We start from the raw sequence: 14,373 nt of genomic DNA, 5'->3' as shown, positions 1-14,373 counted from the left end.
ACAAAAATAATGTAAATCAATTGCATATCGAGCAATGTTTAGATTTCATTTCCAAGAGAATTTCAAGGGATTCGAAAAATAAAGAAATATGAAATTCTAACTCAAAAGAAGACAGATTTATCTCTTTCTTTATTTCACTTAATCTCAATTTCACACTTGCGTCTCACAAAATATTATTGCCATTGTTCTCCTGTCCTATTACAATGTAAGCATTGTTATTTGTAAGCATTTACTCTACAGAGTTGATCATTGATAGGCCCCGGCGGAGATAACCCTCATGTCAGAATCAGCTGTTTCTATAATTTTCAAGAGATGTTTTTCTTAAAAATTGCTTGTCTTATACACTATCGTCAGCAGTTTGATTTGACCTGAGAAAAAAAGGACGAGAAAAAGGCAAATCAACCTGTCTGTGTCTGCGACCAAGTATTTAGTCTGCGAAGCTCAAATGACATCCAGGATATCTAATGCTTTATAATCGTTTCGTATTATTCGATCTTTGATATCTGTACTAGTCTTATAAAAAAAACAAGAAAGCGGTAAGTATCAACTACTATAGACTGATTTAATTTTACAGAATGCAAACACGAATTAAAATCCAACAGCTAAATTGCGAATTAAGAAGATATTTCGCCATTTCTTTGAATATTGTACGAAATGGAAAGTAATGAGTAAGTCATATATGCTGTTTATTTAGATCGCGAAATTGCGATTCACGAAAATTAAAATGTTCTTGTTTTACGTAAAAATTTGGGAAAATATAACCAGCGAAAAAAGTAACCGGTTATTCGGCAAAACTGTTATATCACTAATCATATATTCATATAAACTTATTGCTATTATGAAAATATAGATAATTATATTACAATGAACCCTTGATAATCCGGACGCCGATAATCCGGAAACTTCACACTCCGGACGGAAATGTTGTTAAACTGATTTGATTACTAACCAAGTAAACAAATTGCGTGATTCACGTTTTGGACTGGGGACATAAATGTCCGGATTACCGAGGGTTCACTGTAGAGCGATTCAGTTATATTTTGTCAGCCTTAATATACAACCACTCTCTGAGTCAACAATGCATACTTGCATAATGAAATATTAAGGTCGTATTTCTATCGCAGGTTCTGCTAGGAAATATAAGTATGCTAGTGCATTCCAGTTCAGAAAACATAGATCACGGTGACCTAATGAAACATTTGCTTATCACTTAAGGTCCGTAGATCAGATGTCAAACCGACAATGTTCGCCAAACATTAGTTTTAAGTTTACAAGGCAATATGACCAAATATAACGACCGCTACTCTTTTCAGGTAAACTGTTTCTTACTTTTCAAGATGTATTTTCATAAAGAAGGGAATGACGTTTGAAATAAAGAAAATAAAAATTCAACCATTCGACTGTTGGCAGCAGATATATACACCGCGTCGATAAATAAGCACCACCTTATTTTTCATGTTTAGGCAAAAGTAAAAGATGAAGGAAACGAAAACGACATGGTTTCCGTAATATTTGTCTTTTAATATGAATCAATAGATAAAAGATAATGTAAATTTCATTAAATTTAAAGATGCTCCACCGCCGACAGAGCATAAATGATATTCTTCATTTGAACAATAATTGGTGTTTAATCGTGTATAAATATGCCTAATTAAAACAAAAGATAATATAAAATAGTTTATTTCGCCTTTGGTGCATGCGCAATCAGTACTTCATTCCATATATGATATAGTGCTACGGAATTTTTTCGGGATGCAATTAATTATTTTTCATATTTTTAACTTGAATCAAAATTAGATGCTCAAACTTTTTAACGGTGGTAATGGTGTAAAGAAAGTAACTTTTGTAACTGAAGAAAAATACTAAATTGTCTCCTCCTATTTTTGATAGTGAAAAAATACCATTTTTCAGCGGTGGAGCATCTTTAATTAGCATAATGTTAATTTAGCATATTCTTCCGTTAATACAAAAAAAGTGAGACAAAACTGCAAAACATGGAAACTGGAAAAGTAATGCCGCCACACGCAAACGGGAAGTTCTATACATCCAAAAGTGGGTCAAATATGTTGAATGATACCACTAGTTTATTTTCACCCAGTGTCCTTCAATATCTGGTGTGTCCACCGATCATGTTCAACGTTTCCGCGACACGTCTCCTCATGCTCTATACCAGGTAACGCTCGAGCGTAAACTGGAACAAAGGTTCACTGGGGACACGCACATATGTTACACCTACCAGATAAACCTTCACACGATGGCCTTTAAGCGAAGTAGAAAAAAACATAAAGCAAAAATTTACTGATGCTTAACTTTCGACGCTGTGTATAGTTACAGTTCAACCGTTCAGTGATATCATATTAACAAAACAGTTGGATCCGTTTAATATTCATAGCATGTTCAGATAACCTCAGAAGTTTTTATTTAGTAGTTGTGTTAATATAAATAGCTTTTTTCATCACGTCATTTTATTTCTATTTTTTAAGTCATTTACCAACATAAGAGTTTTGTTTTCAAACAGTGCTGTTGTTTTTTGATTAAATTTCAAAATACGTGCATGACATGAAACATTAAAAAAAAGATTATAAAAAGTTAAACTGTTCGTGCAGGGGACATGGCACGATGCTACATAAACGACATGCAATTATAGATAAGGTGGGTGAAGGGGAATGTGGGAATGCAGTCTTAGAAATGTATAAGATTTTACAATTGACGTCCCGAGTGGAAACTATTTCGCCCATTGATGTCATTATCCTCCTCACATTGAAATTGTGGGTGCAACGGCTGTCTCTTTCAGGCAGAAATTGTCGAGACGTTTCATTCAATAGTACATAAGATCATATTCTAGACTGTAACGCTTAGACACGGTAGGTTGTCAAGTTAAAACTTCCAGACAACAAATATGTGAGAATTGTGGGGGCAATGGGTGTTTTGTGTGTGTAGGAAATACATGCCAGAGACTGACAGCTTAAGAGAAGGATTTATATAAAAATATATCTAACAAAAATATACATACTATAGCCTGTGTACATCGGAGGCAATGTTAGAGGAAAACATGGATCGATTAGCACATGCTTGAGTCTATATTAGGATTTGGAATTACCACTATTTTACTAATTGAAGTATTACCGTATTTTCCGATGTATTTATGTACAACAAATTTGCTGGGTTTCCGACCTTAACTTTAATATGGAAATCGAATAAAAATAAAAATGGCTTATTTGCAGTTTCATATGATACGACGACTTTAAAAAACCAAAACGTCGTGGGCGAAGTCCCTCGATCCGGAAATTATGACTTCAAAATAACCAGAAGGTGAGTATTTGTACTTTATCCACGTTATTTTAGTATCTAAAAACTTCAAAGAGAATGACATTAAAATTGTGATATAATATTGTAATAAAAAGTATCATTGGTTCGTGAAATAACATATTGCCCCATGATAAGTTCTACTAAAATATCTAGAATAAATGAACTAAACAATACACAACAATACCTCGGAAATTACGGTAATCTAATCACATACTGCAGTTTGTATTCCTATCGTATTAGTTATAACATAAGGAAACCATCCACAAACATAACAAGTTAACAGTTCTTAACCTTCGCGCTTCCTTTAAGACGATTCTTAAAAATCCATAGTGCCTTGACTTAAGAGAACTTGAAACGGCTCATTTTATACAAGGTTAAAAAAAGTGTGATGGTTGTTTTGTTTTCGATTTTTCTTTCACTTGAGCTAGCAAATGAGAAACTTGATAAAACTCGAACTTTGGGATCGCCTCTACTGAGAAGTAAAAATTATTTTTTAACAAACATTTTTTTTATGTAAATTTTTGGAAATATATGTTCGTACAATAATTGAAAATGGAAGCAAAACCATATAGTACTGTACTGGATCATGAAAGATTCTCAATTCTCATCGGATATCATCCAAATTGGTGGTTGTCTTTTTTTTAGCCAATCAAAAACGTGTAAAACAACGTAAACTATATATTGAACGTAAAACGTCGGTTGCCATTTTCATTTGATATCTGGTGAGTGTAAAATAGCAAATATGTACCATACTAATGTATTTCTACTGTACCGAAAACATACTAAAATACCTCTCATTTTCAATACTTTCAATACAACTGCTGGTATGTGTGATACTATCTAAACTACTGTAAACCAGCTTGCATTCGCGGATAGTAAATTTCGCGATTTCCAGACCAATTTTCAAATTTCGAGAAGAATAACTTCCGACTTAATGGAATTAAAATGTAGATATGTATCAATATAAACGAGGTTTAGATGCATTCGCGGAAATAAACTTTCGCGAATTTACTATGATCGTGAAATTCGCGAAAGTAAATCGCACGGCGAAAGAAAAATGGTTTACAGTATATCAGCTAACACTGTACATACGTATACGCTATGATCGGCATTGCTAAAGCAAAACCATAAAGAGACCATTACACATACTAACCATCATCCGAATTGAAGAGGTAGAAAACTTTTGTCCACCCTCCGTTACGAATGTACTCGGCCATTGCTGGCACGATGGAAGGATTCATCTTGATTTCATAGGTAAATTTATCTTTGTGATACGATTTCGGCGAGGAAGGCACGATTACAGGCACTTCTAAGGCTTGGCTGTACGCTTGTATGACGTCATACGAATGTATATTACTCATGCAAACTAAGGCAAATACCATCTTCTTCAGATGCTCACAAACTGCAAAAGAAGAAATAAAATTCAATTTACACTATCAACTTAATTTCGCCTAATTATTGCTGAAAAGTTCAATTTATATATTCCCTCTTTGCATATTTCAGGATTACCTCCCTGGCGGGTAGGTTTCCCTTGTGACGTCATTATTTTGTAAGCAAAACTCACGTCATTTTCTATAAAACAATAATGTTACGCTCGTTACTACTTGACGTCACAATCTATACTTTACCACAAGAGCAGATACTTCTGTAATATGCAAATACAGAAGAGCGGTTCCGGTGGGATTAAATCGATTGCCGGATGCATTTGAAAAGCGGTAATTTAGTGTTCGGCGATTCCGAATGGATAACTACCCGCAAAGAACATGGACTAGGTTGGCATCGCATTATCCTTTCTCTGTGCATTAAATGTCGAACCCTTATCACGTACAATGTATGTCATTCAGTCAATCAATTCCATCAAATGTTTATCGTATATCAAGGTATCAACCGATTGTGATTTTCAAAGGAAAATGTTTTCTAATGTAAAACATGTCCTATATTATGAAAAAACCCATTAATATTTACAAGAACATGTCATTGAAAGATTTTATAATAGAGTTGATGTTTACTTTGCTCTGTTATTTGTTTATAATACAGACAACGTGACTTTCTTTATCTTACCTGTTTATAATACAGATCAAGTTCACTTTTTTATCTTATTTTTTATAATACAAATAATGTCCACTTGCTCTATCTTACCTGTTTAAATACAGATGATGTTCACTTTTCTATCTTACCTGTTTATAATACAGATAATGTTCATTTTTCTATCTTACATGTTTAAATACTGATTATGTTCACTTTTCTATCTTACCTGTTTAAATACAGATAATGTTCACTTTTCTATCTTACATGTTTATAAAACTGATAATGTTCACTTTTCTATCTTACCTGTTTATAATACATATAACGTTCACTTGTCTGTTCTTCCTCTTTATAATACAGATAATGTTCACTTTTTTTATCTTATCTGCTTATAATACAGATAATGTTTTCTTTTTTTATCTTATCTGCTTATAATACAGATAATGTTCACTTTTTTCTTTTATCTGCCTATAGTACAGATAATGTTCACTTTTTATTTTATCTGCTTATGATACAGATAATGTTAACTTTTTTTTATTTTATCTGCTTATGATACAGATAATGTTAACTTTTTTTATCTTATCTGCTTATAATACAGATAATGTTCACTTTTTTATTTTATCTGCTTATGATACAGATAATGTTTTCTTTTTTTTTTATCTTATCTGCTTATGATACAGATAATGTTATTTTATTTTACCTTATCTGCTTATGATACAGATAATGTTAACTTTTTTTATTGTATCTGCTTATGATACAGATAATGTTCACTTTTTTATTTTATCTGCTTATGATACAGATAATGTTCACTTTTTATTTTATCTGCTTATGATACAGATAATGTTCACTTTTTTATTTTATCTGCTTATGATACAGATAATGTTCACTTTTTTATTTTATCTGCTTATGATACAGATAATGTTAACTTTTTTGTTTTATCTGCTTGTGATACAGATAATGTTCACTTTTTTATTTTACCTGCTTATGATACAGATAATGTTCACTTTTTTATTTTACCTGCTTATGTTACAGATAATTCTCACTTTTTTATTTTATCTGCTTGTGATACAGATAATGTTCACTTTTTTTATTTTATCTGCTTGTGATGCAGATAATGTTCACTTTTTTTTATTTTATCTGCTTGTGATACAGATAATGTTCACTTTTTTATTTTATCTGCTTATAATACAGATAATGTTCACTTTTTTTATTTTATCTGCTTGTGATGCAGATAATGTTCACTTTTTTTTATTTTATCTGCTTGTGATACAGATAATGTTCACTTTTTTATTTTATCTGCTTATGATACAGATAATGTTCACTTTTTTATTTTATCTGCTTATAATACAGATAATGTTCACTTTTTATTTTACCTGCTTGTGATACAGATAATGTTCACTTTTTCTCTCTCCCGATTCCTTCAGGTTTTATTATGTTCCATGGAAGCTTTACATACTTTTAGAGCCCACTTAAGAGCATTTGCGAACGTCTGGCGAGGGCGTGGTAAAAACACTTGATTTAATTTTATTTCGTGAAAACTCAGTCACAAGGTCTGCAATCGAGCCATCTTCTATTGGATTAAAAGCTTGAACGTCCTGGATAAGGGGGGTGTATGGACTTAGTCCTGCCTATTACCTATCATGGGACGATAAAACGTGTTAGCTAGATACTTTATGCCTCATTTCTTGTACGACAAATGCTATTCTATAAAACGCCACAAAACGTACATCCAGTGAGTTTAAAAGTGTTGTTAGACTGAAAAACGATAACTTCTTTATGTATCTCTCTTAAAGAACATGGTATCATGCGATTGAATCATTGATATATTGATGCTATAAATTTGTGATTTTATTATTTGAATATAAAATCCCTTTAAAATAACAATAACGTATATCTTTATACGTCGAAAAACCTTACCAATACATATTACATAACACTTCCTTGTTATGATAAATTACCACATTTTAATATTTTTGACATCATAAACGAAGAATTAAAAAAAATCGCAAAAACAAACCTTAAAAAAGAGAAAGAAATAAACTGATAAAAGATATCTCAAAAGAATTCAAAAGAATTCTAAAAAAACAAAGAAAGAATGTATAGACACTTTCTTTAGCGGATCGACAAGGGGCAGCCTTAAATTTTACAATACTGACAGGTTTGCCGTTAGGCATGCTACTCTTCGAAATCCCATCCAGACAAAGTATCGTTTTGACACTTATTTTTTATAATACAGATAATGTCCACTTGCTCTATCTTACCTGTTTAAATACAGATGATGTTCACTTTTCTATCTTACCTGTTTATAATACAGATAATGTTCATTTTTCTATCTTACATGTTTAAATACTGATTATGTTCACTTTTCTATCTTACCTGTTTAAATACAGATAATGTTCACTTTTCTATCTTACATGTTTATAAAACTGATAATGTTCACTTTTCTATCTTACCTGTTTATAATACATATAACGTTCACTTGTCTGTTCTTCCTCTTTATAATACAGATAATGTTCACTTTTTTTTATCTTATCTGCTTATAATACAGATAATGTTTTCTTTTTTTATCTTATCTGCTTATAATACAGATAATGTTCACTTTTTTATTTTATCTGCCTATAATACAGATAATGTTCACTTTTTATTTTATCTGCTTATGATACAGATAATGTTAACTTTTTTTATTTTATCTGCTTATGATACAGATAATGTTAACTTTTTTATCTTATCTGCTTATAATACAGATAATGTTCACTTTTTTATTTTATCTGCTTATGATACAGATAATGTTCACTTTTTTTATCTTATCTGCTTATGATACAGATAATGTTATTTTATTTTACCTTATCTGCTTATGATACAGATAATGTTAACTTTTTTTATTGTATCTGCTTATGATACAGATAATGTTCACTTTTTTATTTTATCTGCTTATGATACAGATAATGTTCACTTTTTATTTTATCTGCTTGTGATACAGATAATGTTCACTTTTTTATTTTATCTGCTTATGATACAGATAATGTTCACTTTTTTATTTTATCTGCTTATGATACAGATAATGTTAACTTTTTTATTTTATCTGCTTGTGATACAGATAATGTTCACTTTTTTATTTTACCTGCTTATGATACAGATAATGTTCACTTTTTTATTTTACCTGCTTATGATACAGATAATGCTCACTTTTTATTTTATCTGCTTGTGATACAGATAATGTTCACTTTTTTATTTTATCTGCTTATGATACAGATAATGTTCACTTTTTTTATTTTATCTGCTTGTGATACAGATAATGTTCACTTTTTTATTTTATCTGCTTATAATACAGATAATGTTCACTTTTTTTATTTTATCTGCTTGTGATGCAGATAATGTTCACTTTTTTTATTTTATCTGCTTGTGATACAGATAATGTTCACTTTTTTATTTTATCTGCTTATGATACAGATAATGTTCACTTTTTTATTTTATCTGCTTATAATACAGATAATGTTCACTTTTTATTTTACCTGCTTGTGATACAGATAATGTTCACTTTTTCTCTCTCCCGATTCCTTCAGGTTTTATTATGTTCCATGGAAGCTTTACATACTTTTAGAGCCCACTTAAGAGCATTTGCGAACGTCTGGCGAGGGCGTGGTAAAAACACTTGATTTAATTTTATTTCGTGAAAACTCAGTCACAAGGTCTGCAATCGAGCCATCTTCTATTGGATTAAAAGCTTGAACGTCCTGGATAAGGGGGGTGTATGGACTTAGTCCTGCCTATTACCTATCATGGGACGATAAAACGTGTTAGCTAGATACTTTATGCCTCATTTCTTGTACGACAAATGCTATTCTATAAAACGCCACAAAACGTACATCCAGTGAGTTTAAAAGTGTTGTTAGACTGAAAAACGATAACTTCTTTATGTATCTCTCTTAAAGAACATGGTATCATGCGATTGAATCATTGATATATTGATGCTATAAATTTGTGATTTTATTATTTGAATATAAAATCCCTTTAAAATAACAATAACGTATATCTTTATACGTCGAAAAACCTTACCAATACATATTACATAACACTTCCTTGTTATGATAAATTACCACATTTTAATATTTTTGACATCATAAACGAAGAATTAAAAAAAATCGCAAAAACAAACCTTAAAAAAGAGAAGGAAATAAACTGATAAAAGATATCTCAAAAGAATTCAAAAGAATTCTAAAAAAACAAAGAAAGAATGTATAGACACTTTCTTTAGCGGATCGACAAGGGGCAGCCTTAAATTTTACAATACTGACAGGTTTGCCGTTAGGCATGCTACTCTTCGAAATCCCATCCAGACAAAGTATCGTTTTGACACTTGAATAACCGGTTCCCCAGACCAGGCATTCAAACTGAAATGTCATAAAAAATAACCACTGTTCTATGTGTTTTTGTCTGTGTAAAAGGACACGTAACCTTTCTCTATTGCAGAAAAGATTTTTTTTTTTTAAAGCGTCCGGACTTTGACAAGTTATGATATAGGCAGTTTTTCTTGTTGAAATCATGTATAGACAGCTGTATAGACCAAGATCTGGTTGATCATGGTTAGGATTAACCTTTAAAACGTTACTTTAAAGATGCTCCACTGCTGACGAATTCTTTTCTCTATGAAAAACAGGAGCAGACGGATACGTATTTTTCTTCAGTTACAAAAGTTATAACAGTTTTTTTGAAAACTTAAATGAATTACTTCACGTCATAAGCATATTTTTGAATAACGTCATTGCTTAAAACAATCATTAGCATAACATAACGCTATGCATACCAATACATAATTTGTTTACGTGTTGTTTCGGCAATTTTAAAAATAGATAAATTCTGTTTCTTATTATGCTAGAGAATAACTTCAGTAAAACAAAAACTTAACAGTAAGTATAATGCTTGAGGGAATGGAATGAACATTACAATGAAGACACTATTCTCGAGGGCAAACGTTTTGCTCTGCATAAAAAATTGTGTTTAAAGATGCTCCACCGCCGACAGAGCATAAATGATATTCATCTTTTGAACAATAATTGGTGTTTAATCGTGTATATATATGCCTAATTAAAACAAAAGATAATATAAAATAGTTTATTTCGCCTTTGGTGCATGCGCAATCAGTACTTCATTCCATATAGGATATAGTGCCACGGAATTTTTTCGGGATACAATTAATTATTTTTCATATTTTTAACATTAAGTAAAATTAGAAGCTCAAACTTTTCAACAATGGTAATGGTGTAACGTAAGTAACTTTTGTAACTGGAGAAACATACTGAATCGTCTGCTCCGGTTCGTGTTAGTGAAAAAATACCATTTGTCATCGGTGGAGAATCTTTAACTAGTTTCATAGAAATCTACGGATGATCCTAGCCTGCTTCTTTATATAGAAAAACAAGCGATAAGCATCTTTATAAAACCTATTGCTACACTGTCCATGCTGATTGAACCTTGCCTAATATGTGTACTTAAATCAAGTTTATTTTGTAAGACTGTAAACCATGTTCTGGGTGTAGTTCAAATACCAAAAATTGCCTGTTGGCATGGTTACAGCTTCAAATATAAACATTTAAATCAGAAGAGACCAAAATTCTCCTCCCAGATGACTTCATCAGCTATGAGTACGAGGCAAGCTTACAATTTGTATGTCTGTAGTAGGTTTCTATTAAGAGACAGAAAGAGTAAGCATTCTCTATGGCCCACAATGTCTTAAATGCAACATTTACTAAGGGACACATTATGCTTTTCAAGCGAAATAGATAAAAAAAAGAATCCAAATTTAGTCTACTTTTAAAAATACAGTAGGGTCTTTCAGCACATGTTAATGTTCGACCGTCAGAGACGTGCCATAAAGGTGGGAAAGTCTATTTGTAATGGAACTGAGAAAAAAGTAATTTCTTATGTCATTTATTGTGTTGTCTTCCCCAAAGCTCAATTTATCGACTTCGGTTAAGGTACACATCGTTGGAGTAACAATACTGCATACTTATGTTATTCGTGGGGATTTATTTTCGTGATATTATCAATCAAGTTTATTTTAACGAGTTTAAGTACTCGGGAACAAACAAGAGAGAATAACAAGAAATAATTGCTACTACTGTTAGATTTTAATGAATGCGCGAATTAAAAAAAATATCTATATCGCGAAAAGATTTTTCCTCAAAAGAAACAACGTCATTAATTTTGTATATAGTACATGCTATATGGATTCCATGACGGTTTCTGATGTGAGTTGATACAATGTAGTTACTTTATTCAAACAGTCAATGAATCAATTTTTTTTATTTACAAAATATTCACATGCAAAGTAGTCGATCGCTGTTGATATTGATTTTCATGGTTTTTACGGTGTAGTAAACTTCTGCTTTTTCACCTGTACGAGTTTGAACAATTCTATAATTGGCAGTATATACGTGTTTTAGCTTAGAGCAAACCAAACAAATGTTGGACTTGAGAAATATTTGTAATATCAAAAACCTTGGCATGTCTGTTGGGATTAGATAAAAATACAAAATTGATGATGATAAATTAAATGTTTGCTCTAGGAAACATTAATGTCATTGTTTAAACATAAAGTATTTCACATTTGTGAGATATATTAAGATTGTATTATACATGGTTAACTTTTATGATCATGATACCACAACGAATGCCAAAACAGCGCAATATTATTGATAACTAAAATCAACCCTTCCAAAACAGAGGAAGTTAACAAAATATTTATTTTATAAAAAGTTAAAATTTTGTACAAAAAGTCATAAGCACATATTAAGACTTTATGTTTTATGTCTGCAGTTTTGTTTATCTGTGAAACTATTACTGAAATGGTGTTTTTTACAAGCTCTATCTATTTAAATAGGTAGCGGAGCAAAGCAAGGTTTATATCATAATTGTGAATATTTTATTAATGTTGTTTTTGTATATTAGATGTAAAACGGCAATCCCAAAAACCAACCCCACGCACAATACCCAACCTTTTAGATGTGCACTACTTTGAATTTGTTTAATCATATGTACAATGTACTGCTTCTATTTTAATGTATAATTTGTATTAATTGTTTATCGATTAACTTCTGAAAAAAATACATAACTAAATTGAGTTATTTGGCATATAAACACAAATCTATAGTACACTGAATCTTGTACATATATGTTTGACTCCTGAAACTCATGGATGGATGATCTGTGATCTCTATTTGCGAATGGATGTTTTTGATCTGTATCCCATGAGCGGAACGAGTACCTTACACATTCACAATATTCAACTAAAAAACGCGTATATCAAATGATACATCATATAATTTACAAACTTTGATTATCTAAATTATCATAAATAAGTTGTTTAGATACTATATATATTTCATGAGTATATTTTGTAAATCAAATGTATACAATATTAAATGCATTGTGTTATCTGGGGGAGAATCTGTATAGGCATAGTCTGTTGTTTAATCCCTTTTCATATTTTTTATGAAATAAAATTTGATGATTGAAATTATAAACAGCATAAGATAAAGCAATGCTCCTATCCGGAGTTTTAACTATATACCACTCGCTGGACATGGTCTTTGTATCCGTATGGTTTTTTTTATTCACAGGTTGGGCCAATTTAATTTGAAATCGGTTTTATTGAAGTACCGCTTAAAAAGAAATGAAATGCAATCCCTGTTCACACATAATCATTGTCTTTCTCCTTGGTTATATTAAAATCTGGATAATTTAAAGGGATTTTCCATTACAGAAGACTTCAATATAACCAGGTTCCACTGTATGTTGCAATTGGTTGTTTCCGGCCCTTGATACGCGGTCTTATTAAGTTGTTGGTCGTTATATAGAGGTGGTCACTAAGACAGGCTCACTGTCTGAAACATTTCTTAACGAACACTAGAATTGAATTGTATTTGAACTATTATCGCACATTTGAACTTTAAAATGGTATTTAAACCGTAAAACGTTAAAGAGGATTGGTGAAATTGATCTGAATTAAACAGCTACGCGATGGGACTATTAAATGCTGAAAGCTATCAAATTAACTTCGGCTACATTAGTAAATGAAAGTAAGAATTGTAAAACGGATCTTTGTGGTTTAATGTCGATTGAAAACGAACGAAAGTAATGTTTCATATCACCGTTTTCCAAAAGTATTGAATAGAACAATAAAACGACACTACTTCATCACCTTATTTTAGGAGTCAATCCGAGGATATATCATTAAAACTTTATGTCATGTTTCTTAACAGATATACTGCAAGCGATTGTCGAAATATTGTTATAAGTGAACAGTAAAGGAAACAAAACAGACATGATTTTACCTTATATTTTTTATTTTATAGTTGCTTAAAATTATAATTGACAACAATAGCTCCAAATTTCCAATTTAAAGTCTTTTCGTGAAACTCATTAAAAGTTAACAATACACATTTTTTGACGAAAAATGGAAAATTCACATTCCAGTCGAATGCCCGAACCAGGGTCTCTGGTGTGAAAAACTAAGGTACGAAACATGCTCTGTCAACTGAGTGACCGTATTTAACACTATGTATAGACACCCTACTTCTACCATAGTTTATTGGGACTCCAAACAAATATCTATACGTCCGCTTTCAATGCTTCATACTTCTCCCATACTTATCGCGGGTTATCCCCGATTACTAGGGAAAAGATAACTCGGTCTTTTACCGGGGTAAGGAAAATACAGTTACACGCGCTAAACAGTGACGTCATCAATACATGCTACGACCATTTCTACCATATCTCGTTAAATTATGGAGGAAAAGAATCATACATGGGCCAGTCAGTTGGAAAAGGATATCTTAATCTTCGTGAAAGATTTTGACCAAGCCTCGGGTTGATTAACCAAAATCGTTCACTATGGTTGGGATATCCCTGTCCACTTGACAGACCCATGTAAGATTATATTAGTCATATACATATTTAAGAAAGGACAATGACATAGTGACATCCTACACTATGTTCCTTTTCAGAATAACATAAATAACTTTTTTACCAAAAATGAAA

General features: G+C 31.4%; 1 protein-coding gene across 1 annotated transcript in view; it reads right to left on the bottom strand.

The window, feature by feature from the left end:
• Window positions 1-14,373, bottom strand: part of LOC138326688 (glutamate receptor 4-like) — a 136,624-nt gene that overhangs the window by 29,400 nt on the left and 92,851 nt on the right. The window contains exon 3 of the mRNA XM_069272690.1: window positions 4,463-4,711. Coding sequence (XP_069128791.1) covers window positions 4,463-4,711 — 249 coding nt within the window. The remainder of the gene's footprint in view (window positions 1-4,462; window positions 4,712-14,373) is intronic.

This window comes from Argopecten irradians, chromosome 7 (genome assembly GCF_041381155.1).
Source record: "Argopecten irradians isolate NY chromosome 7, Ai_NY, whole genome shotgun sequence".
Taxonomy (NCBI): Eukaryota; Metazoa; Mollusca; class Bivalvia; order Pectinida; family Pectinidae; genus Argopecten; species Argopecten irradians.
Note: the sequence above shows the minus strand (reverse complement) of the source record. Positions and strands in the feature narration are given on the sequence as shown.